The 26,235-nt window shown below is 55.2% G+C and overlaps 1 protein-coding gene across 3 annotated transcripts in view; it reads right to left on the bottom strand.

Moving 5' to 3' along the window:
• CABLES1 (Cdk5 and Abl enzyme substrate 1) overlaps positions 1-25,823 on the bottom strand; it is an 80,205-nt gene extending 54,382 nt beyond the window's left edge. For all 3 annotated transcript variants that reach the window (XR_013961382.1, XM_080683407.1, XM_080683408.1), the window contains exon 1: positions 25,047-25,823. Coding sequence is in view for 2 of the 3 variants with exons in the window: in XM_080683407.1 (XP_080539533.1) it covers positions 25,047-25,678 (632 nt within the window). In the remaining variant the exon portion in view is untranslated. The remainder of the gene's footprint in view (positions 1-25,046) is intronic.
• Between the last annotated feature and the right edge of the window lie 412 nt (positions 25,824-26,235).

Below are 26,235 nucleotides of genomic sequence, written 5' to 3'. Positions count from 1 at the left end.
TGCAGAAAGCAATGGACTGAAACGAATGCAATCAGCTGCCATTCATTTTCCTAAGGATGTTCAATGGTGTCGTTCTCTCTTTCCTTTAACCCTCACCGAGGATATGTGGTTGTTTTTTATTTTTTTAGATTTTTTTAGATTTTTTTTTTTTTTTTTTTTTTTTACTTTTGAGAGAGAGAGGAAGAGAAAGACAGAAACATCGATCGGTTGCCTCCCATACTCACCCCGATTGAGGTTGTGCCCCCACCGGGAACTGAACCCACAACCTTTGGTGCATTGACAACCACCCAACCGAGCCACCGGCCAGGGCTCAATGGTGCCATTCCTCAGTGAGGGACCTGTGAGCTGTGGCCCTGGCCCTCCGAGGGTCTGGGCATCTTCTAACACCAGGTGCAGAACAGGCCTGTGTGCACCTGTGTCCACCTTCCCCTCTTTTCTGAAGTCCCTCTGAGCCCAAGAAAAGACCAGAAGCCACTGCTCTCGGGCAAGAGGTGGTGCTTAGAGGGCAGCGGGGGTGGCAGGGCCGGGTCCAGACCCAGTTCTGTCTCTGCCATGTGACTTGGAGCAAGCTGTCATTGTCACAGTCGTCACCACATATACAAGCGTTCAAGGTTCTCCCAGGGCGGGGGAGGGACCCTTCTTCCTGCCAAGGACCACTTGGGTGTTTACAATGTTGTTCGAGCCCATACAGAATTATCAGCTTAAAAACTAGCCTGCGGTATCTGTTCCAACAGTTAATTAACTCGCCCTCATGCCATGGCAGGGCTGGACCAGATGATTTCTCGGGTCTTATATGGTCCACAGGCCAGATGTTCCCACCCCTTCTAGGAGTTACGATATAAAGAAGCATAAAGGAAGGTAAGACCTGGCCCCTGCTCTGGGTGGCTCACCACCTAGGATGGAGATGGCAGACACAGCTCTAAAATCTTTTAAGATTTTGGTTAAATACAGACCAGAGCTTGGGATGCAATCAAGCTCGGAGCCCTGCCCTGTTCAGCAGGGATGCAAGGCCGATGGGGTGTGGGACCCAGAGTTCCATGAGGGTGTACGTGGGGAGGGGGAGTGCCCAGTGAGGAAGTGGTCCGTGGGTGCCAGGCCACTAGGGGTCAGTGGGTGGCAGGGATGTTGGAAAAAGCTGAGGGGAGTGTAAGCCATAGCGGAGTGGAAGTGGGGGCCCGCCCTGAAATTGGGTAGGTTCCTTAGGAGAAACAGTCACACTTTGATCTGTCAAAGGGAAAATAAAGAATAGCAAAACAGAAAGACTGTACAATTTCGCCAAGAATGGAGGCATGGAAAAAGACACGTAGGGCCGATGAGAAGAGAGTATTCCACCAGGGGACGGCTCAACACACGTGAGCGTTCCCTCCACCCGGCACCGAGCTCACCGGGATGACAAACTGTCCCTCCTGTGTGCGTGCCATTGTCCATCCGCTACCTGCTAAGCACCCACGACACGGTGCTGGGGCATCAAGGACGAACAGAGCACAGTCCCTGCCCTCAAGGACAACCTGGTGGGGAGACACCTTAAGAGAGAATTTGGCCGGTGGGTGTGGCTCAGGGGTTGAGCACTGACCCAGGAACCAAGAGGCCCCCAGTTCAATTCCTGTCAGGGCACATGCCCGGGTTGCGTGCAGAAGGCAGCTGATCAATGATTCTCATCATTGATGTTTCTATGTCTCTCTCTCCCTCTCCCTTCCTCTCTCTCTAAAATCAATAGACATAAAAAAGAGAGAATTATGAAAGTGGAGAGAGCAATGACAGATGTGTCTGAGGTGTTGAGGGAGCAAGAAGGGGGACCCCAGGCCTCAGGGCAGGGCCAAGGAGGAGCAAACCAGGAAGGCTCCCTGGGGTCAGTGCTGGGCTGGACCTGGGAGACCACGAATCCTGGTGAGAACACTGATCCAGCTGTGCAGTCACGTGTCAGCGAAGGCCACCGGCCCCAACACTCACCCACTCATCTCCAGGGGCAAAGCAGACCTCACCCTCTCTGCAACCCACGCAGATGGGAAAAGGCCCTCACGTTGGTCCTCGTTCCCTGCTCCGTCCACGCGATTTCCGTTCCTGCATGCTCAGATGTGTCCTCTGAAACGGACGCTAGTCAAGCGTCAGGATGCGCCAGGCTCACTCCGAGGCTGGACTTGCCTACTCCATCGCTCCACAGCTCCATCCTCACAACCAGCACGAGCCCTTTTCCCCGGGTCTAGTTAACCCAGCGTCTGGCTCCTGATTTTAAGCGAATAAAAAGCATATGGGGCAGACACAGACCCACGGCTGTCAACATGCTGCGAGAAGCCGTGGGTATGGTCTTGGGACCAGGCAACCCAGCGGACAGCTCGGCAGCCGCCCTGCCGCCCAGCCCTCCAGAGGTCAGAGCGAAGATGCAAAAGAAAGGGGCCTTCACCCTACGCATGCCTCACACTCCTTCAAACAGCAAAGTCAGGAAGGCTCAGCCACAAGTTTTTAGTTCATTTTGCAAACAGTACATATACCATGCACTTTGCTAAGGTTTTTACAGACATCTGTGCATTTAATTCTTACTCCTGTAAGGCTGGTACTATTGTGACTCCCATTTTACAGATGGAGAAACTGAGGTACCAACATGGAATGTAACTTGCCCAAGGCCACAGAGCCAGGGGCAGTGTAGATAAGGAACAGGGCAGCTTCTATACTCAGCAGTCTGAGGTGGCACTCGGACAGAGATGCCTTTTTATGAGGTGAAGCAGAGTTTGCTACCCCAAAATGTGTCTTTTAAAAAAGATAGTGACCATTTTAAGCTGGTTATCTTTCATTTTATTTTTTTGTTAATCCTCACCCAAGGACATTTTTCCATTGATTTTTAGAGAGAGTGGAAGGAAGAGGGAGGGAGAGAGAACCATCGATGTGAGAGAGACACATCTATTGGTTGCCTCCTGCACGAGCCCTGACCAGGGCCGGTGAACCTGAAACCAAGTCCGTGCCCTTGACCGGAATCAAACCCAGGACCCTTCAGTTCGCAGGCCAACGCTCTGTCCACTGAGCCAAACTGGCTAGGGCTTAAGGTGGTTATTTTTAAGAAATGAAAGACTCAGGAAAAACCTTTGACTCCCCTTCTCCCTGACTGTCTACGAGAATCTGGGTCGAGGACCTGCTGGTCCAGTGTAACATGAAGTAACGTGTGAGACAGACAGGGGGACCTCCTTGGTCTCATTGTTACAGGTGGCCCTGCAACCACCTACCCACCAAGCATCAGCCTTCCCATCTCCGTGTGAACTGCCTTCCTGCCCTTTGCAGCCCCAAACCACAACCGCTCCTCTCCTCCCGAGTTCAAGGGGGCAGATAAGCCTTCACCCTTGGTCTCGTAATCTTGTGAAACCCCTGTATGTACATAGGATACATTTAGTCATTTTCTCCTGTTAATGTAAATGTGAGCAGTAAACCAGCTGAAGAGCTTCGATAGGTCGAATAAAAATGACTTCTCCTCCCACACGTGCACCTGGGTAGCCGCTAACCTGTGTCTCCTAGGGAGGGAGATGGCTCAGTGACCGCTCCTCCCACAGTGCTGGCAGCCCCACGCCACCACCAAGCCCAGGCACAGCCCGCTGCCCCAGGCTGCCCAGGGCCACGTGGTGGCTGGCTCCAATTAGGGGAGAAGCCAAGGGGATTTCAAAGGCACCCCAGGAGAGCCCCTGCAGGTCACAGCCACTCCAACCCCTCAGGCACTTCTCTGAGCCACAGGACACTGCTCCAGTCCTTGTCTCCTGAAGTCTGTTTCAAAGGAACTGAGGCGCTTTCTGTTCCTGCCGTGTTGGAAGGGAAGCTGTTTTAGCTTCAAACCACTTCAAAGTTTATTTTCAAATGAGAGTTATTTTGCCAAAGAAATAAGTAAGTTTTACCCAAGCAGGGAGCGATGACGGGTCTAAAAATAACGTTGACTTTGGAACCTTGGATGGGGCCGCGCTTGGAACTCGCCGGCCCACCGACATGAGAAATGACTGCTTTCCTGGCAGGCCAGGAGCTGCTCGGTGAAATATCTGACCGCACAAGTGTCACATGTTCCATCGTCGGATTGGGTCTTCAGGCGACTGGAGCCTGTGGGCGGCCCTCTGGGGTGATGGGCAGGTGCACGGACCCCTCTTTCTCCTCAGGATGGGGGAGGCCTCGGCAGAGGGAGGTGGAGGGGGGCATCTCCTGATGGCTCAACAGTCAGCCCTAGGCTGGGCACAGCTTTGCTCTGTGCCCCATTTTTTCTTTTTTTCCATTAAAAATAATGTTTTGATGGTGGTAAAATAAACACATAACCTGGCATTACCATTCCAACCATGTTTACGTGTACGATTCAGTGGCATTAGCACATTTACATTGTTGTGCGGTGAGCACTGCCATCCACCTGTGAAATTCTTCGTCGTCCCGGACTGAAACTGCGCCCCCCACGCCCCCTTGGCAACCACCGCTGTCCTGTCCATGAAGTTCTATAAACATGACGGCGCAGGTGACTCTTACAAGCAGAGTCTCATTTCCCTTTTGTGACTGGCTCACTTCACTGAGCATGACGTCCTCAAGGTTCATCCCTTCTACGCACATGTCAGAATTTCTTGCCTTTTTTATTACAGAGCAAAGTGGACATTTACTGAGTACAGACCCCCACGTGGGGAGGGGGCAAGAGCCCCCTTTCCTTGTTCAGGCTGAACTGTAGTCGATGCCACACCGTGTGCAGACATTCCTCCGCTGACGACACGGCTGCTTCCACCTTTCGGCTGCCATGAGCACAGGGGCAAAGGGCTGCTGATGTGCCACACCTGCCGTTTACACTCTGGGGGAACCTGACATCCGTTCACCAGATGCCCCAGGGCTGCCCGGAGGGGCCTCAGGGTGGGAGGTGGCCCCAGGAACTGCCTGGCTCCATCCTGCCCCTTAGCCGGGTATCACCCCAGGACCTGCCAGCTCAGCTCTCAGTGCTCACGGAACCTGCCCGTTGCTCTTAAGTGTGGGAACGGAGAAAGGGCACAAGCCCTTGAACACCCAGTCTCCTTCCATGCCCCACACCCCCTTCCCTCCAATGAAGCAAAGCGACCTGCTGAGCTCCCCCCGAGCACATCTTGAGCAGCAGGGCCCTGCTGGGGGTGGCCCCGCCCATCCTCCCTCACACCCCTCTCCGCACGCTGGGTCCCTCCTTGCTCCCACGGCATCCTGAGCAGAGCTCTGCCACCACAGCCCTGCACTGTCCTGCGTGTTCTCGTCTGGCTCCCCTCCGTGCTCAGGGCTCCCTCCATCCAGAGCTATACCTCCTGTTGGGTGCACAATGAATACCTGTGGAATGACTGAACAAACCAAAATAATCAGCACCCCAAACCCTCCAAACAATGAACAGTACACCGACTATAGCGGACAGATGTAAGCAATGATTCCACAGGGTGACACCTGTGCAACTTTACAGCGTATTTTGAATGAGGTAATAAAACTGCAAAAAAGGAGGCATCCTATATAATAAAGAGGTAATATGCAAATTGACCCTCACACCCTCACAAAGATGGCTGCCTACAACCAGGTCAGCAGGGGGGTTAGTGAGGGACGACCAAATGACTGAACAGCAGGCTGCGTGGGGCAACCAGGCCGGCAGGGGGAGGCGACCAGGCCAGCGGGGGGGGGGGGGGGGGGGGAGGGGAGGGGAGGGGCAGTTGGGGGGGACCAGGCCAGCAGCAGGGGGAAGTTAGGGGCAACCAGGCTGGTGGAGGGGGGTGCAGTTGGGGGGGACCAGGCTGGCGGGGGGGGCAGTTGGGAGCGATTAGACTGGCAGGAGGGGCAGTGAGGGGCGACTAGGCAGTGGAGGGGCAGTTGGGGGTGACCAGGCCAGCAGCGGGGGCAGTAAGGGGTCAGGCTGGCAGGGATGGGGCAGTTGGGGTCAACCTGGCTGGCAGGGCGGGGGCAGTTAGGGGTGATCAGGCCAGCACACAGAGGCAGTGAGGGGCGATCAGGCTGGCAGCGGGGGACAGTTAGGGGTGACCAGGCAGGCAGGCAGGTGAGCGATTAGGAGCCAGCGGTCCAGGATTGTGAGAGGGATGTCCGACTGCTGGTTTAGGCAGGATCAGGCCTAAACGGGCAGTTGGACATCCTCTAAGGGGTCCTGGATTGGGGAGGGTGCAGGCTGGGCTGAGGGGACCCCCACCCTGCACGAATTTCGTGCATCGGGCCTCTAGTCTGGTAAATAAAACAGACCCTGTGCTTCTAACCAGCCTTTGAAACAACTGGCTGCACGGGGCCCCGGAAAGCCGGACTCTCTGAGGGTGGGTCCAGGGCTCTGAGAGCTTTGTGGCCCCAAACGTTTCCAGCTCTGGGCGAGGGGAGACTCAGGAAGTCGTCCAAAGAAGCCTGAGCAGTTTTTCTCTATTTTTTTTTGAGAGAAAAAAAAACACATGGAATTGCAATAACCATTAAGCAAACATGAAATGATGAAAGCACACTCCCAGGAGGTCAGGGAAAATGATTTCCGCTGATAGTGATCTTGAGAGCAGTTTTGCCGCGAGAAGGAGCACCAGGCAGGGAGGGACCTGGTCCCTGTGCAGCCATCCGGTCAGGCCGTGCAGGGTGCCTGCGGAGCTGGGAGCTGCTTCTCCTCCTGATGAGGGAGGAGCCACCCTGCTCCTCCTCCCAGGGCAATGCGGTCGCCGCACGACCAGCCCCCGACGGTCCCAGGGACATGTGCAGTGCCAGGATGCACGGCCTAATGAAAGAGGGAATCTTCCAGAAGGACACATGCAGCCTGGTCTCTCGTATTGAGACGAAATAATATGCACACAAACACCTGACACAACCGCCCCACCCCCCCGCCGCGTGCCTGCCCCTGGGTGAGGGGAGGCGTGACAGGAATTCTGTTAAATGACGAGTTTGTATTATATGCAGAGACATAGATACGTATGTGTACATACATAGGTGGACAGTTAGGGTTACAATTGCTCATGATAAATAGTAATAATAAATAAATATTAGAAGAGTAAGCTGTCTCTCACACTTACACCTGTGAGCCTACCTTTGCCCACCCTGTAGGTAGAGAGGGCATTCTAGGTAGAATCTGAAACTCAACTGGCACCATTAATTGAAGAAAATAGGGAGGAAGGCAAAAAAACCCACAACAATACAAGGTTGATAAGACAGCCCCTTATGAGTAAGTACTTTCTTAGCTGCTTGTACACATTTGAAAATATTCCTAGAATTGCTTCTTTCCAAAAGACAGGAAATCACTCATTTCCCTGAAATGTGAATTTTCAGGCATCAATTCTGATGAGGAATCGGTGCATTCAAACAACCTTCCCTTTCCCTTGAAAGCCGCCCACACGAAGCCGCTTCCCGACGGGAGGGAGAGGAGACGCTGGTACCAGGCACACCCACCCTCGGCAGCCAGAGGCGGAACCACCCAAATGCCCACCGACAGGTGATGGGTGTGCATGCCTCAAAACCACAACAGGGCCTGGCCAGGCAGCTCAGCTGGTGGGCGCAGCATCGTCCCAAGACACCAAGGTGCGGGCCAGTCCCCCGTCAGGACACAGGTAAGAATCAACCCATGAATGCAAAAGTGGAACAACAAATCGCTGTTTCTCTCTTCCTTCCTCTCTCTCTCAAATCAATACATTAAAACAGTTTCAGAAAATATACAACAGAAAACAACCTCCCCTTGAATGCACAGCCCACACAAAAGACTACAGTATTTCAGGAGAAAGGCTGAAGGTGAGACATGACAGATAAAGGAATGGTGTGCGTTTTTCAAAGCAAGATGTTATCCCAGTCCCAGGTCAGTTTGTATTTAGACGGGGCCTTCACAGGCCAGGGTGCACGGCCCAACGAAGTGCCTCTGGGAGCCTCTGGGAGGCATGCCCAGGACTCCGCCCCCACGGGGCCTTCTGCTGTAATGACTGCAGACGACAGCGGTGCCTGGTCCCCCCAGGAGGGCCGGCTGGAGGCCAGCAGGCAGCACAGGGCCACAGGGCGCAGGGGGCATGCACTGGGCAGGGGGCTCACAGCAGCAAGCTGGAGAATGACGTGGGAGCTGGAGGATGACGTGCTTACGTCCTCCCCGTCTCCCACTACAGCTCTGGTAGTCCATCCGCCATCAACACAGTTACCTGAAAATCAACATCTTTTCGAAAGTCCTCACTTGACCTTATTTGGGCAATTTCCGAGCCGCCACAGACAAGAACGACCTTGCAATTCTCCAGAGACGTGGAGGTCCCAGCGCCAGGGGCGGGTGTGGTAACTGTAGAACTGGACTATGAGTGAAAGATAACTCAAGCCTCTGTCTTTTAACTACCTAGGTTTTATCTTTAGACGAAATGTTGAAAATTGTGAATTCTTTTGAGAGGAGCATGGAGAGCCTGTGTGAGGCAGACTAATTCCAACCAGGCGGGCGCGCCTCTGTCCCTGCACGTGCCCAATCATCTTCTTAAACTCAGCAGGTCTCTCCTGAGCGCACGCAGCCAGGGTCACCTGACTGGAATCTATTTAACAGCGAGTCTCCCACGGTTGCCTCGGGCTCCGTAAACACAGACACAGAGGAGTCACGTGTTCACTGATAAAAGTGTGCACCGAAGAAGACATCTAGGATAACGTGTCTATTTAACACGCATCACCAAACACTTGCTTATAGGAAAGGCGCCCTCTCCCCTTAAAGGAAACAGAGGTTTCCTAACAAGAAGCTCCATCCAGCTTATGTTTATGAACACAACCAGGGCAGGCAAAGCAAAGCTTAATCCTATCTAATAAAGACAGAATATGCAAATGGACTGTAACTCTGTGACAAATATGGTGGCACCCACAGCCAATAAGGAGGGAATATGCAAATTGACACCACAAGGCGAGAGGCGGAAAGGTGGCTCCGGGCCTGAACGAAGGGGAAGGAAGGTCTATTTTTACACGAATCTTCATGCATCGGGCCTCTAGTATTAGATAACAGAACAAATGTGAATTTAGGTCTGCTGTTTTTTTGCAAGCAAATAACAGTGAACACACACACACACACACACACACACACACACACCCGAGGGCTGGAATGTTCCAGACTCCGTTTCTAGAAAGCACAGAGAATGTCCTACATTGCTCTCAGTGCTGCCTTATGTTCTTGCTCCCAACTAAACCCACAAAAAGTTTAATTTTGTGCCACTCAGCTGTGAGCCTGGGTCTGTGGAACGAAGAAACGGAGAAAGTAACCGAATTGCCCAGAGTGCGGCTTCCAGAGAGAAGATAAAGAACTGGTTTTCCAAATGAGCCGCCTTGTAGCTGAACAGACATGGCAACACGTCCGCCTCCTGTGCAGCTCCTCCTGCTGGTGACACAAAGGGCAGTGCCAGGCAGACGGACGGGCTGCTGAGGTCCGGTCAGAGGGCACAGGGCTGAGGTCTGGGGTGACTTCAGGCTGGGGACCCTCCACACGAGGTGCTCTCCCACCCTTGGGGGGCACGCAGCCACTTTCTGCTAACATGTCCCCCCGATGCTGAGCAGAAGGAAGGGAAGGACAGCCTGGCAGCTTTAAATACTCTTTAGCAGCTGTAGAGACTGAGGTTTTGGGGTGACATACAAATTTGCTCTTTTTATGCCTTAATGACACCCTGCTTTGCAGCGTCCGCCTCTGGCATTCTGCTCTTCCATCACTTGAATATTCACAGACGGAACTAGTAAGCTCGGCGGGTGGCCCGGCACCCAGCAGGTGACCACTAATATTTGCTCATTGATTAGCTGTCCGCTCACCCGAAATGACAGGCTTGACGACATCTGTTTCATGTGCTGACTGCTGACCGCCAAGCGGGACAAATAAAGCTCTGACCAGGTTTTCCAGGTCTCAACTCTGTGACCCAAACGGACCCAAAGGACTGGAAAGCTGCAAACTCTCCTCTCGGCTCCGAGCTGTCAATTGCAACCGTCCCTCACCGTTGCCCTAATTTCCAGAGCCAGCACTGACTGATGGGGCACGTGCTTCCTGAGTAGCCATCCGTGGAGGGGCACCATGGCTCACACACACCCTGTGCCAGGCGCAGACCTCAGCACTAAACACGAATCAACTCACCTGGTTCTCACCAACCCCACACACCGGGTGTTCATACTGTCTCTATTTACAAAGAAGTAAGCCAGGAGTCAGGAAGGTTTTCTGTCATTTCTAAGCTGCCCCAGCCCCACAGGCAGAGGGTGGCTCAGGCACAAGGCCATGCTGCCCTCGTGTACGTGAATCACAAATGAAGGAAGCCACGGTCACTTCTGAATACAGCGAGCATATGAGGTCGGCCTTCTGTCTGAAGCACCAGTCTGCTGTCTGCCGGCCCAGCTCGGTGGGAGGAACACGCATTCGGTGCCTGAAGGTCACTTCCCGCTGGGACCCGAGCGACACCGGCTCTGTTCTCGTTTCCTCGTCAAGAAGCCAGCCCTGCCCGAAGGTGCTCTCCGGGACACAATGGGAACCAATGGGCCCCTCTGTCAAACAGAAAACTGGCTCCTTCCGAGACAGCCCCGTCCTGGGAAGCTCCAGCGCACGCACAGGCTTAAGGAACACCTGCGAGAAGCACAGCCGTCCCCCTCGTTCGCGGGGACTCGGTCCAAGACCCCCAGTGGATGCCAGAGCCCGAGGGTAGTACCACACCCTACACACACTAAGGTTTCCCTGCACACCCCTCATCCCCTCAGTCAACAGCCCTCCTGGTTACACCTGAACCAGCGAGCATCACAGTTTGTGCTGTGGGACGTCCTTAGGGGAAACAGGGGCCTTGAACACAGGCCCTGGGATACAGCGCGTCGACCCGATGACCGGGATGGGGGCTGGGAATGTCTCCAGCGTGGATGCGCTGGACAAAGGGACGATTCCTATCCCTCGCGGGACGGTGCGAGGTTTCAGCGTGCTACTCAGCTCGGTGTGCAATTTTATATGTGTGAGTTGTTTATTTCTGGCATTTTCCATTTCATACTTTGGGACCGCAGTGGACTGTGGGTAACTGAGACTGAAGAAGGCAAAACCACGAGGAGGGGGGACCGCTGCACACTGGGTTCTCGCTAGTTGAAGATTTCGTGGCTGCGGATCCTCCTGCCTGTTTAAATGTATTTGCAACTCCAAAACCAGGATTTAGGATGCTTGTGGGTCACCCGTGGACATGTGCACTGCAGAGCAGAGAAACACCTAAGGGGCTGCTAAAATGGCGCGGGCGAAGCACTGAGGTGCTGTCCAGTGCTGCTGAGTGTGAAGGGCAACGTGGCCAAGGAGCACACGGGCGTGAGAGGGGCCCCTGCAGGCCTGCGTTACTGCCGCCGTGAGCGCAATGCCAGTGAGCCAACCACACGTGTTAAGTCAGGTGCCTTTAAACAGAAACACACAGAGAACAGGTCAATCGATGGAACGACCAAAATGTGACCGGAGGCTCACAAGCTGAACCCCGAATTTCCACTCGGAGCCACGGTTCCGTATTCGGTGTCAGCAGCTAAGGCGGGTCCACCCCAACGTACAGAACATAAGTCTGTGCCTGAGTACGCTACGCAAGCTGGACACTTGGTAACACAAATCACTCCCTGCGGCAACAGCAGCTGCAGGGGGTGAAGTGCAGCCACCAAGCTCTAGGGGGCAAACGGAGAAGCCCTGGACACACCGCCTGGGCTCTCTCCGCGTCTCCGTCCAGCGCTGATGGCCTGTGGCGAGGTCCCTGTGTGTCGAGCGAGGGCTCCCGTCCTTCACCCTCCACGCCCGGGGCTGTGCACGGCAGCCCCCTCTGTGGGCCTCTGAGAGCCCTTCTGGAGCAGCCGAACGCCGATGGCCTGGCCGCCGTGGGAAACACAGGACAGGTCTGGAGTCCAGGAGCAGCCTCACCTGCTCCACTCCCTCTACCAGCTCCTCCTCTTCTCCCTCAGGTGGCGCTCACCACGTCTGGCAGTGAGTGTCCTTCTCAAGTCCGTGAGCGTTCCAGGGCGCAGAGCCAGACCTCAGACAGGGCCGCGGCTACCTGGGTGACGCCCAGCTGCTCAAGGGGAGACTCGGCCGGCGTGTTCCTCCACTGCAGCGCCCGCTGGAAGGCACGCAGGAGCACAGGGAGTGCCGGGCGATTCCAACTCACCGTACGAGTCATCCAGGTGCCGGGAGAAAGGTGGCCGTGGGATAAGGGAACACTGTTGAGACCAAACCTCAGACTCACAATCAAAAGCCACTTTTTTAAGCCAAAGTGGGAAATGAGCACCCCCCTCACCCCCAAGCCTGGGGTCCTGCACCTGGAGGCCCATGAGGTCACGCCCCAGACAGAGCAGCTCGTGTTTCTCCTCCTTCCTGAGGCGAAGGACATTGGGGACGAGCGACCAGCTCGGGACATGGCTGCACAGGCCGAACTACTCCCTTGCTCACAGGAGACCCAAGGCTGATAAAGTGTCACCCCAATCCCTTTGCCAGGGCCATAAAAAGAAGCTGGAGCCTTCCTCCCTCGGCACCTTCTGTTAATTGCCATTTATAAAGGTCCTGCTTGCAAGGCCTGCAATACGCAGCACTGACCCTCATGAAAACAGAAAGAATGTCCATCAGCATTCCAAACGGCCAAGGGATTTGTTTTCCAACTCACACTCTCAGATCAGCCCGAAGTCTGAAACAGCAGGCATCTGGGATGAACTTGTGACAATATAAAGTCAAAGTGGAACTCCCGTGTAAATATCCTCTGTAATAAAGAGCTAATTTGCTAATTAGACTGAACAGCAGAACGACCGGACAACCTTCCGGATGACCGTCCGGATGACTTTCCAGACGAAGCCAGGGCTGTGAGGGCCGGCCGAGGCTGCGAGGGGCTGCGAGGGCCGAGCCCCTTGTATGAATTTTGTGCATCGGGCCTCTAGTCTTTAAAAAATCAGGATGTCACCAGCCTGCACATACCTTATATTCCAGTCTTGACTCTTACTTTCCTGGCTCTCAAAGAACTGAGTTACACATAAACGCTGTACCTCCTAATAAACTCCGCAAGCGCTGTGAACTACAGATCGGCTGAGTGCACTGAGTTCCCGCCTCTCCCAAACTGCATGGCCTCCGTTCTTCACTTGCACTTGGAGCAGACAAGATCAAATAAAAACGCTGCTTCAGTCACTCTGTGCACATAGCGGCTCCCATGGCATCTGCAGCCACACGTGGGCTGGGTGGGTCCAGGGCACCAACACGGGCATCTGATGGCCTTAGACGGTGAAGTGTCCAGCAGAGCGAGAGTCAAGAAGCACCTCCTGGGCCCTAACCCACACCCGTTTTCTCAGGAAGGTCACAGAATGTGTTTTGGATACAATGTTATGAGTCAAAGGCAAGAAAGCACAGTGGCAGGAGCGTGGTCTCCAGGGCTGGACGGGCGCTAACCCCGGAGGGTCAAGCCCCCCATTTCCGTGTGGTGTCAGCCCCACACAACATGCGGAGAACCTGCAGAGCAGCCGGGACCCCATCCTCACCTCGAGTATTTACTGAGAACCATGTGCCTGGCACTGTGCTCCGTGCTGCCCAGAAACCAGAGGTCCACGCCTGGCAGGCACACCAGGAGGCATCTGATTATGCAATTCCCGCGCCGCCCCGCCCCCCCCTCCCCCCCCCCCCCCCCCCCCCGCCCCAACCCTTGCAGATGAGAACTGAGGCTCACGAAGGTTCCAGCATCTGCCTGGGGTCAGGATGCGTGAGGAGCGATTCCCACGTGGCCCCACAGCTCCTAAGGTCAGTGCTCAGTCAGCAGACCATGTGGCAGCCCCTCACCCGGGTTTTGGTTACCCATGGTCAGCAGGGGTCCTGACATATCAATTAGAAAGTTTCAGAAATAAACAATTCCTAAATGGCATGCCGTGTTGAGCAGCGTTAAAACTGCCGTCTCACTCTGTCCCACCAGGACAGGAGTCACCCCTTTGTCCTGCGTCTCCGCCATACAGACTCTTCCCGCCCGTTAGTCACTCAGCAGTGCCATCTGGGTGATCGGGCGGCGCCACAGGATCCCACACTGGGCTTAGACGACCCCTTAGGTACTTCATAAAGGCCCCAAAGTGCCGGAGGCGTGATGCTGGCAACCCCAACCTCCAACAGAAGCCATCAGTGCTTCCTGATGGTTAGTGCTGAGTTAAGACGGGAAAGGCCTCACACCCGTGCCTGGAGGACAGGAACAGGAAAAGCACGGGTTGTAACGACGGCGGCGTGCTGCGCCAGAAAGCACGGCCTCCAAGCACACCTCGGCAAGGATGCCCTGAGACGAGGGACCGCTTCTCAGAACCTCTTCCTAGTTATTGCTGTTCATCTCTTACTGCGCTCACCTTATAAATTAAACTGTATCTGAGGTGTCCCCATGTAGGAAAACACAGTGAAGACAGAACTCAGTCCTCTTCCCGGCTCCAGGCACCCGGAGGTGCTGGGCATCGTTATCCCCAAGGATAGAGGGGGGAGCATTACAAAAACCACCGATAAAACTAGGAAGAGATGCAATGGCTGCTGGACTATAAAGGCTGCACCGGCCTTATGCTGAAGTTGGGACCCACGCGGACCTGGGTCCCCACAGCAGAGCATAACGCATTTGGCAAAGGCTTTTGTCTTCTCTCTTCGAGACCAAACCTTTACTCTCCACATTCAAAGTCTCTCAGGCTTCGGCACCTGGTAATCAGCTGCAGACATGTGCACGCTGAACTGGGGACTGTTTGAAAAACCTTGTGATCTCACTGAAGGGCATTTTTTTCTTTAATAAAAATAAATGATATATCTTTAACTGAAGTTAAATGAATAAAATTGGTTTGGGTTATTTATTTGAAATGGATACGCTCAACATTTACCTTAACAGGTATTATTAGAATTTTTAGGCCAAAAAAGTTGGAAATGAGCATAAAACTTGAGATGATCTTGTTAAGTATGAACGGCACCCCACGTTGGAAAGAGGAAAACGTCCCCACCCACCATGTCATTTATAACCCGCAGCTCCGCCACCTGGAGCTCTGGAGAGTCAAGGCACACGTTGGGGAAAATAAAAATAAAGAAATGAAAGAAAACAGGGCCACCCTCGGTTCTACAACTTTCCCCGAGGCGGGGTTTTTAAACGCACAGCATCGGACTGCGCCCCACTCTCCTCCGACCACAGAGATGACACCGCCGTCCAACCAGGCCACACAATGACGGCGTCTCCCTTGACCGCGTCTCCCATCCTGCACAGCCAGTCCATCTCCAAGTCCCTCCACTGCCTCCTGGACCTCTTGATCTGCCCGCCCCCCCCCCCGCCCCGCCCATCACTACCCTCTCCCGAGGGCGGCCGCCTCCTGCCGGGACCGTGGCAGTGGGCTCTGGCTTCATTGTGCACCTGTTCTCCCACTGCAGTGGCACACAACTTTAAAAACAAGCCTCATTCTGACTCCGCCCGGCTGACTCCCTTGGGGCCCCCCCATGGTCAGGATGCTGATCAAAATCCTCAGGTGGCCCTATTTCCCTTCTCCCCTCCTCCCTCTCCGAGCTGCAGGCACACGGCCCTCCGTCTGCTCCCTCCAGGGCTCCCTCTCTTTCCCACTGGAAGTTGGCCCAGGCCACTCTGCAGTCTGGCCAGTCCTCCCAGACCTTGTTCATCCCGCAGGCCCAGCTCAGGACCGGATCCGGGTGGCCGCCCGCTCCCACGGTAGGCACAGGATCCTGACTGCCCCCGCAGCCCGGGCCCAGCTGCCTGGGCTGTAATTCTCCTTCTCTTCTGGGAGTCGGGTGGGGGCCCCCAAGATGTCGGAACAACCCAACCACATGCTGCTGTACAGAGGTGTGTGACGCTGGCACACAGGGGGTGTGGCTGACCGAGGCCAGGCAGGCTGGCTCCACTGGGGTCCTGGGCAGTCCAACTCAGTCTCTCCAGGGCTCAGAGGGGGTGGGGTCAGGTGCAGAGAGACCTGTGAACAGGGAGGGGAAGCAATGGGAAATGTGAGGCCTAGTCACCAGACCAACTCGGCCACATGGCTCCTGAACCTATGAATTCACCTTGTCCTCCCTCCCTGTCCCCAAGGCCTTTATTTTGGCAACAGAAATTGTTAAGACCTGTTACTAGGGCCAAATGCACTGCCTAATGGAGGGGGTATTGTTTTGCTTTATTCTCTGATTTTATTGTACTTCACTGAAAATTAACACAATGCCGCCAATTACCTGCTCCACCGCAGCACAGCTCCCTCCCATGACCCCTGAGTCAAGTTTCTCAACTGCTTTTTTTAAAAAACAGTATATACTTTTTTTTTTTTTAAGAAATAGAAAGAGGAAGGGAGAAAGAGAGAAACAACATTCATCGGGTGCCTCTCCTATGTGCCCCGACTAGGGCTTGAACCTGCAGCCCAGGTACGTGCCCCGCACAGGAATCGATTGAACCCGTAACTGTGGTGTTTGGAACCACACTCCTGCCGAGCCATCTGGCCAGGGCTCAACTGCTTCTTGACAGACAGACAGTGTAAGGCAGGGCCCAAACCTCTGCTGGCACTGCATGCAATAGCCCCGAAGGCAGGATTCTCATTTCCATTTTACAGAGGAGGATGCTGAGGCTCGGAGGACTGCACGAGTTCTCCAAAGGTACCACTCAGGGGCAGAAGCTGACTCCAACGCTGGTCATTCTCCTCTTCAATCTGTTCACTCAACTTCCTGAGGAGGAGGCCAAGCCGCAGGGTGCAGGAAGGAGGACTTGACACCAAAACTATTATGTGGAGAAAGGCCATTACTGGGGAAATTTTCCACATCTCGCCCAGGGTTCTGCTGGCTGGCCCAGGGTCATCATGCGGAAATCAGCATCCGGCTTGATGAGAAGGCTGGCTAGCCAAAACTATAGGACACTATTTCTTTGTATTTTAACATACTGACCTTGATTGACTTAGCCCATAGTCTGAAATGGATGCGGGCCCAGCACTGTTGTTCTCTTGAGGTTAACATACAAGTGGAAGATTTGGACCAGATGGAGAAAAAAATTTTACAGCACCTAATAGAGTTCTTTGTTTCTCTTAAGTGATACTGCTGTGGTCGAGTTTTTGTTTGTTTTCAAACTCTCAACTTAAAGTGGCAAATGAACTAAAAAAAACAAAACAAAAAACTCATAGATACGACAATAGAACAGTGGTGACCACAGGGTAAGGGGGAACGGGGAGGGTGAAATAGGTAAAGGGAGTCAAATACACAGTAATGGATGGAAACCAGACTTTGGGGGGGTGAACATGCAACAGAGCGTACAGGTATCAAACTGGAACATTGTACACCTGACATTTATATAATGTTATTAACTGATGTTATCTCAATACAATTTTAATTTAAAGAGACAAACAACCTCTCCACTTAGAGTTAGAAAATGTAGGTTTCGAAATCCCAGCTGGGCCACATGTGGAGACTTAACCACCATGAGTCACTCCGTTCTTCACGTCTCCACGCTCTAATCTGTAAAACAGCTGCCACGTTGCTTTTTTGAAAGGACTTGATAAAACAATATACATGCCAGTGCTGTGCAAGTTTTTATGACGCCCCGAACAAGTACATAGACCGTACATGATCCGACGTTTGTTTTGTGACGCATGACCCGGAGCCTCAGTTACCCACACAATCACCTTGGACATTTGTAATGTCATCTTCCTTCTTCACTGTTCTCGCTCCCAAAGCAAACTTTATTCAAATCAATAAAATGTAACGCTTCACAAGGACTACCGTTCACCACCGGATCATCCATTCATCCCCTAGCAGGCCAAGCTTTGTTGTCACTTGTTATGCAAAACACTGCAGACCTCACCTCTCCTCCAGCCCCTCCCATTCCCCCTCCTCCTGAGAGGATCAAAGCAGGCAGTGCTTTAGGTATCAGTGTGTCAGTGAATAAAATGCTTTAAAATAAGACTTGATGTGCAAGGCACATAGGAATCTTGAGATTTGATTCTTCTCTCCTTGAACCGTCTGTCATCTATTTATCATGACATTTACCTTAGAGTTAAGTGCTCCCGGCCTCAGAAGCTGGGACAAGACCGGGCCCTTCATACACACACGTTATTATAACATTCCAAGTCCTAAACTCCTAGCACTTGCATGTTCTGCTTTAGAAGCTTTTGTCTTTCTGACTAGATGCAGCAATAAACCCCAGACCACATTAATGATAACCCTGTTAAATATAAACTAGTGTGCAGCTATCCAAAATGCTAACACAAACAAAGAAGAAGGGGGGAGGGGGACAGGAAACCCTGACTGATTGGTTTTGAAAGCCTCCAAGAACATACAAACAAAAATAAAAGTATGTTACACAGTTTTATGGAAGAGTAAAGGCTGATGATTTTATGATTCCTACATGCAGTCTCTTTGAACGCCACAGTGTCTGCGAAAAGTTAGGTTTTAAAATTGCATGTCAGATGAAACTTGAGTGGGTCAGGTATTTTTTAGGTGGAACATGGGTAAAGGGGAATTCGCAAAACTCTGTGAAGTAACAGGTCCTCCTAAAAGCGCCTGGTCGTCACCCCCTGTCTGATGATGCCAGCCCCACAAGGGGAGAATGGGAGGAAAGAAAAAGCCCGGACGGACGGGTAGAGCTGGCCCATTCTTGTGTGTAAATATGCACTCCGGTCACCAGCCAGCTCACAGATTCCTCAATCCACAGGAGCCAGAGAGAGCACACCACAAGGTCTAGACAAAACCCCCTTAGAAGCCGGAGAAGCCAGCTTCAAATTCTAGCTCTCGATTCCAGAGCTACGAGGTCTTGGGCAAGTTTGGCAACAAGCCTCAGTCTCCATAGCTCTAAAATGGGTATACTCCCCAAGGGGGCAGGGGGCTGCGGTGGTGGCCATGCTGCCTCCCACGAAATACAAGGAACTTAAAACGGAGCAGATGTGGGTTTCAGCTGGGGGAGAAGGTGTTGGTGGGTCCAAACAGAAGCCGGAAGCATCCAGAAGGCCAGGACAGGGAGGGTGGCTGGAAGGGTCCAGCACTCACCTCCGGGGCAGAGAGCACTGGACTAGGACAGGGGTCACACACTTTTCCTGTAAGGAGCCAGAGAATGAACAGTGTTAAACTTTTCACCCACGTGGTCTCAGCCGCAACTACTCAGTGCTGTCCTTGGAGCACAAGGGCAGCCAAAGACAATACAGGAATGAACAAGCCGACCGTTCACAGCAGATTTTATTTCTACACGGCCCGTGGCCGCACTGGGCCCATGGCAGGCGCAGTCTGCAGACCCCTGGGCTGTAGGGGAAAGGGTGAAGCTGAGAAGACACGGAGGGTTCAAACCAAGGAAACTCACAGGAAGGAGGTATTGTTATTCCCATTTCATAGATGGGAACAGTCATGAAGTACGGGACAGCCAGAGCCACAAACAGCTCCTGCTGTGCCGGGCCCTGACCCTACTCCACCAGGAAGAACACAGCCAGAAGCCCAGATGCTTAAGCAGCGGCCAGGCCTCAGGGAGTAGGTGTGGGGGGAGGGGAGCAGGCAGGTGCTGGGCAGAGTTCCTGGTCACTGAGGCCTCCGTCCACCCTGGACTGCTCTCTGGGCCCTCACACACAGGGGTCCTTCCTGAACGACTGAAAGGCAGAAACCACACTCAGGGAACCCAGGGCGAGGAGGGCCTTTTATGCCAACGGTCAGCCAAAGCCAGTTGGACAAGCATTCCTGAGCCCGACTCACAAACCACAGCCCAGGGAGTGTGCTGGGGAAGGAAGGGCACAGACTCCGGTGCCAGAGCCTGGGGCTGAGCCCAGATGCCATGTGTGGGCTGAGGGACTCTGGGCAAGTCACTTAACCTCTCTGTGCCCTATCTAGGTAGGGGCGATGAAGGTGTGCTACCTGAGGGCTGTTACATATAGGAATTCACTTAATCCCCATTAGATGCTGTGTTAGATAAAGATACTGTCAAGGCACTGAGCCAGCCGCCCCCCCCCCCCCCGCCCCGCCCCGGAGGGGGAGTGTCCCAGGCCTGGTGGGGGCTCCAGCCAAGCCCTCCCGGGAACGAACGGCCTATTTACCTACATCGCCCAACAGATGGGCCATGCTGCTCGTCCGTAGGACCAGGTCACTGTGTGGCCCGTCCGTAGGACCAGGTCACTGTGTTCAGTGTGTGTTGAGTGGATGACACAAGACATTAAGTTCCAATACCAGGATTTCCTCCACAGCATCCCTGACGGGCAACAGAGCCCCAAGTCACTCTCTGCCCCTGTGACCTTGATTCCTGAGCCTCTGTGTCGTTAGGGCCTGAAACCTATGTCTACAACCTGCAACAGAGGCGACGCCTACAGATCACTCTGGGATGCGGGGGGTGGAGAGGTGGGGGGAATGAGGGGGTGGCGAGGACTGACCCCTCCCAGGGCCGTGCGTCCAGCCTGGATGGCTCCTAAAGTTGCCGGTCCAGTTGTGACACCTTCGCTGCCAGGTGGAGCTCTGCCAAAGGTGGTTTTTAAAGGCCTCCCTCACACCGAGAGAAACCCATTCATCACTCATTTGTGCATGTCCTGTGACCAGAGCCACATGGAACAAACTTAACACCATGTCTGCATCTGATTCTAAGGTCAGGTTATCCGAACGCCCCCAAGCTAAACACACAAGACTCCGTAGCAGGACGCAGGACTACGGCGCTCAAGCCCGAGACCCGGAGAGCCTCAGTGTCCCTCTATCCCAACCCTCTAATCCCACAGGGAGAGGGAGGACGGGTAGTGTGTGAGGCGACAGCCCAGGGTTACCAGCCCCAACAGCCCAGGCCCAGAATCCAGGGCTGCCACGTCTGGTCTGGCACTCTGATCCCATCCAGCCCCCTGGCCTCACCCGCCTTCCTCCCCAGTGCGCACTAAAGCCACCTGCCCTTGGCCCTCTCCCTGCCTGACAACTCTCCTTCCTACGGGAAGAAGTCCGCCAGGCAGAGCTTCCTGGGCAGCTTGGGCACAGCACGAGCCAGGCTGCAGCTATCCCTGCCCTTCCTGGAGGGCAGAGGTCACCCTTGGGCCTGCTGCCCTCTCTGGGCACTGGCCGGCAGTAGGCAGGCTTCTGATTTAGTTCCCCTTCCAAGCTCACCCACAGCATTTCGAACTTGGTGAGTGCCAGGAGGGCGGCAGGTGAACCCGGGCCACTTGCCTGGGTCCTGCGGGGCACGGCCTCCCCGAGCCTTGGGTGAGCTCCTGACCAGGGCCCGGCTGGGATGGCAGCTTTGCTTCCAGTTCATGTTGCTGAAAAAATGACTCAACAGTAACATGGGTCGGCTTCCTGCAGAGGAGCTCAAAGTCTTTCACGGACCTCTGAACTCAACCTCTGAGCCCCGGAGGGTCAGTGGCTTACAGCTGAGCAGAGTGGTAACGCTGCCTGAAGTCACAAAGCCAGGTGGGAGAGTCAGGGAAACATGTCCAATCCCCTCTCTTCCTCTGGGGGTCGGTCCCCTAGTCAGCTCACAGTGAGGCGACAGTCACAGCTGAGGCCAGGTTTCGCCCCGAGCAGGGCAGTGCAGAGGGAGGGAGTCCAGAGGGAGGGAGTCCAGAGGGAGTGAGTCCGGAGCTCGAGTCTGCAAAGCAAAGCGGCAGGTGTGCAGGGAGCCTGGGCTCGGTCCCAGTGCTGAGTGTCCGTGGGCAGTGACAGCATCTCTGAGCCCAGGCTCCCTCGGCCCCATGACAGGAGCACAGCACAGGGAGCCTGTTCTCAACGTGCAGCACAGCTGCATCCCAGGCAACTCGTTAGAAACAGGGATGTTGGTCCTGTGCAGACCTGCAGGCCTGAACCTGCCTTCAGGGAGGTCCCCTGTGACTCTAAACACATTTACTCCTGAGAAGCTCAGGTGTGTGCAGTCATTACATCCCACTGGCCAGCTCTCAGCATGGATGTTAAAGAGCAATTAGCACTTAAAAGAGCCCAAGACACAGGCCAAGGCTCTTATGAGGAAACACCCAGAAAAACTGATTAACTTGCTCCAGGTCACACAGTGGCATCAGGATTCAACCCCAGACCTGGGGCTCTTCTGTACCCCAGGGCCCTGTCCTAATGGAGTCCTAACTCCCCACAAGGCACCACGCTCACTCAGATGTTCTAAGAAGCAACATCCTCGTGTTATTTTGAAAGAATACGCTCGTCACCATGCACCTCTCCTGTCAAGGGCTCAGACTGTGGGCTTCTGGGTGGCTGTCTGCTGCCAGCTGCTGCCTTAGAAAGGAAGCCTTAAAACACACCTCATAAACTTGCACTCCCTTTCACCCATTAACACCTCCCCCATGGGGAACCCAAGCGGAGAAACACGACAGAGTATCAAGGAAGAGGCATCTTTTTGACTTCCACCTCCGCCACCTGGCCTAAGAGCCAGCCCCTCCCTGTGCAGGCTTCCAGGCTGGAGTCTGGCCATGGTGCCATGGTTCTGGATCCCCTAGAAATTACAAGGCAGAATGGCAAGTAGCAGAGAAGCTAGGGGGGCCCGAACGAAGAGGCCACATGGGGCCTGTGGAAGAACAGACACACGGTGGCTGAGGATTAAATGTGATCAATGTCACACCTCCAGCCCAGGGCGAAGCGACTGTCATCGTCCCACTGACACATCAGTGCCAGGCCTGGGCACAGGAGATTTCCTGTGTTGTCTTTCGAAGTTTGGAAGCCCAAGCAATAACTGGGATCGGTTTTACACGTGTCCAGGTGGAAGTACCAGAAAAGCAAGGCTTTCAAGATTTCAGAGGGGATAATTCTGGAAGCTTATATACCACAACAAACCCGGTACATGAAATCTCAGGTTCATAGAGAGACAGATTTCAGATACACTGTGGCAATGAGCTCCCCATTTCCTTTTGTACAGAACCAGCTGGGGATCTTGTTAAAACATAGAGTTGGTCTCAAGTAATCGCAGTGGGATCGGAGAGTTCTCATTTCTAAGAGCTCCCGTGAAGGTCAAAGAGCCCACACTTTTGAGCAGCAAGGTTTACGTAGCGAGGAACAAATGCAAGGAGAGCATAATTAGATTTTAAAATCCATGGAGGTGCCAGGGACCCTCCATGAAGGCGCCCGAGGAACCAGCCAGCCTCGCGGGGTTTCTTAAAGGGAGGCACGCAGGAAAGCAAAGGGCATTCTTTCTTCAAGTGCATTTGCAACCTACATCATTGTGTCTGGGCAGGTTCAAGGGCGCTTTAGGGATCCTAAAAGCAACCTGCTTCTGGCAAGAATCCTTGGAAGCAGCACAGCACAGGGAACCAGGCCTCCCACACGGTATTTGCACTCCAGCAGCTGTGGTCAGGTAGCTCTCAGCCTTTCTAAGTCAAGGTTTGCCCATTTACCTCCTCTCTGTACTTTACATTTGATGCTGTTTCTGTGGACAACTGTAATTTATTTGAATGCTCACCAAGGTGTCAGTTATAGAAAATCCCGAAGTAGAAAGATGGATGTGATTGTTGGGAAAGGAGGGACCTTATATTGACTAACCCATCTTAGTGTGTGTGTGTGTGTGTGTGTGTGTGTGTGTGTGTGTGTGTGTGTGTGTGTGTGTGTGTGTGTGTGTGTGGGCGTGGGGGGGGGGGTCACACAGACAAGGGCTTCGAAGTGAAAGGATCAGAGATTAAATCCTAGCTCTTCTTTGGATCAGAAGTACCAACACACAAGAGCCTCCACAGGCCCTCACAGGACACCCCCGAAGACCAAGTGTGAGGTAATCTGATCTCCGGCTGCTATTCACACAAGAACACATCTGTCTACCAGGAGACACGGGCCTGCCCTGCACACTGGCTTGGAATACCATGGATGTTTATTACAATTCCTGTCTTGACCTTCTGGACTAGCTGGGGTTATGCTCAAACTATAGACATTATGAGCCAGTGAGTGATGTCAGGCGGTAACATCCAGCTGCCCAGAGAGAAACTGCTGAGTGCGCACCACTGCCCAGAACGGGAGGGATTTCCCTCCCCGCACACACCCGCTAATGGGAGAGGTGAGTGCTGACAAGAAATGCCAGGGCCAGCCCGTCCCCTGTGCCCAGACTCGGTAATTCACCCGCACAGTCCCAGGCTGCTTCCCTGCTCCTGGCCCCTGCCTGCAGCCCTGGGCACTCACACTGCTGTGCTCCCCTGAGTGGGCAGGACCTCACCCACTGGGAAGAAGGAGACTCAGCAAACTTCTGGAGGAGGACAGCTTGCTCTTCCCCATTTTTCCCGGGGGGGGGAGGAAGTGGAGTTCTCCCGCAGGCACCTTCTTACTGGGCCGGAATATGCCTGAGCTTCCAGCCCAGCATTACAGAACGGTTCTCCTTCACCTCAGGCCACCATGTACGGTTAGGTCCCATCCCAGAGAGCAACCGGAGGCCGCAGGAGGTCACACTAACCGAGCCAAGGTGGAGTCCGTGCTGTAACTAGCGGCCAGGGAGGCTGGACACTCCCGGGAACAGGCCAGCATTCCCAGCCCCTTGGTCCTCTTCCAACCTCCTCCACTGCCTGACAGTCTAACTCCCCACTGTCCCCTGAACACGTGGTGACAACTCCAGCTATTTCCTGAACAATAAGCCAATGCTCAACATTTCATGTGCTCCATACCTGCAGATAACAAGTTAGCAAGTAAAACATGCTTTTAACTAACTCTAGCAAATTCATCTTGGCATGGAAAAAAGAAACCCAAGCCCTACTTCACCCCTGGCCTGGATCAAGGGAATGTAAGAAGGACTTCACATTTTTTTGAGAAAAGTAAAAGGAAAACGCCAAGTCTTCCTGAGACACGGGAACACTTGAGCGCAGGCAGGAATTTCTCAGGAGGGATTCACCACGTGTCTGCGACAAGTTGGGGCTCACATGCGCCCCTGAGCTGCCAGCGGACCCATTGCGCCACTGTGTGCCCCGCCAAGTCTCCCCGGCTGGAGGGAGCGCATCTCCGGTCCGGAGGTTGGAGGTCTGCTCCTGGCGATGGGAGGGTTTGGCGCCGCTTTTTAATGGGCTCCCGCAACTCCTAACTCTGCACCCACTGCGTGGCCATGGGGCTTCTGCTCTGCGGCTGCCCACACTCGTGTGAACTCACGCCTGGGGACTCTCCCACCTTCGCGTGCCCCGTGGTTTGGGATTAGGGCTAGAAGCCCAGGGACCGGCCGGGCTCGGGAAGCGGGGAAGGACCGTGTTCCGCAGCGCAGAGCCGGCGGGAGGGGCACGGGGAGCGTGCGCGCTCCCCGAACACTCACCGGGACTTCTGCAACTGCTCCAGGGCGCCGGCGCCGCAGACTGGGCCCTCCAGGGCGCAGAGGGTCTGCGAGGTCTGCCTGGCGAAGGCGACGGGCAGGATCCCCGGAGTGAACGAGCTGAGGCGGCCCCGGCTGCCGCTGCCGCCCCCTGGGGTCGCGGGGCCCAGAAAGGCAGCCACGGGCCCCTGCGCGCCGGCGAAGGCGTCGTCCTCCTCCAGTTCCTCCGGCCCGTCGGGCGGCGGCGCGCAGGCGGCGAGTCCCGGCAGCGTGGCGTGGCCGCCGGGGGCCGGGGGCGGCGGTGGGGAAGGCTGGGGGAAGCAGGGCCCCGATCCGGCCTCCGGCAACGCCGTGCCCGCCGCGGCGAGCGGGCTGAGCCGGATCCTCGCGCCGCGGTCCTCGCCGCCGCCGCCCTCCTCGTCCTGCAGCGGCGGCCGCCCGTCCAGCGAGATGCTGGTGAGGAAGGAGAGGGCAGCCCGGCGGCGCCGCGGGTCCACGCGCGGCTTTCTGGGCTCCGGCAGCTGGGCCGGCGCGGCGGCTGCGGGCGGGGGCGGGGGCTGCGGCGGCTGCGCTCCGCTGGTGCCCGAGGCGTCGGTGCTGCAGGCGGCGGGGCCGGGGGTGGCGGCCGCCGCCATGGTGTCCAAATGCGGCGATATTTCCGCGGCGCCCAGTGCTAAGCGGCGGGCGCGAGCGCCGGCGGCCCGGGCTGGGCAGGGCGCGGGGCGCGGGCGGCGTGCGCGGCGGCCCGGCCCCCCCGCGGGCGGGCCATGCTAGCCCCTCGGCGTCCGAGCGGGGACGCCGCCGCCCCGGCCCACGCGCGGCTACTCGTCTCCCTGGCTGCCGGCTGCCGGCCCGCGGGCCCGGTCGGCCGGTCGGTCTCACCGCTCCCTGCCCCGGCGCTCTCCGGCCGCGGGCCCGGTGTCCGTATTTATAGGGGCGCGCGCCCCACGCTCGCGCTCCGAGCGCTCTTTGCAATAACAGTGTCACGTGTGGGCACGGAACCTGGAGGAAAACAAAGCCGCGGGCGGCGGCCGCAGAGCCTGGCGGCGGGCGGCGAGACCGCGGGAGGAGGAGGAGAAGGAAGAGAAAGTGGAGCGAGTGGCGGGCGGGGGATCCGCCGGGAGGTCTGGGACGTTCGCGCTTCCCGGGGAGAGTTGGTGGTTCCCGGGACTCGCGGGAACCAGGGAAGGAG

The sequence above is a fragment of the Plecotus auritus genome (assembly GCF_963455305.1).
Source record: "Plecotus auritus genome assembly, chromosome: 8".
NCBI classification, from domain to species: domain Eukaryota; kingdom Metazoa; phylum Chordata; class Mammalia; order Chiroptera; family Vespertilionidae; genus Plecotus; species Plecotus auritus.
The sequence above is the reverse complement of the archived record's forward strand: the minus strand, read 5'-3'. Positions and strand labels throughout refer to the sequence as shown.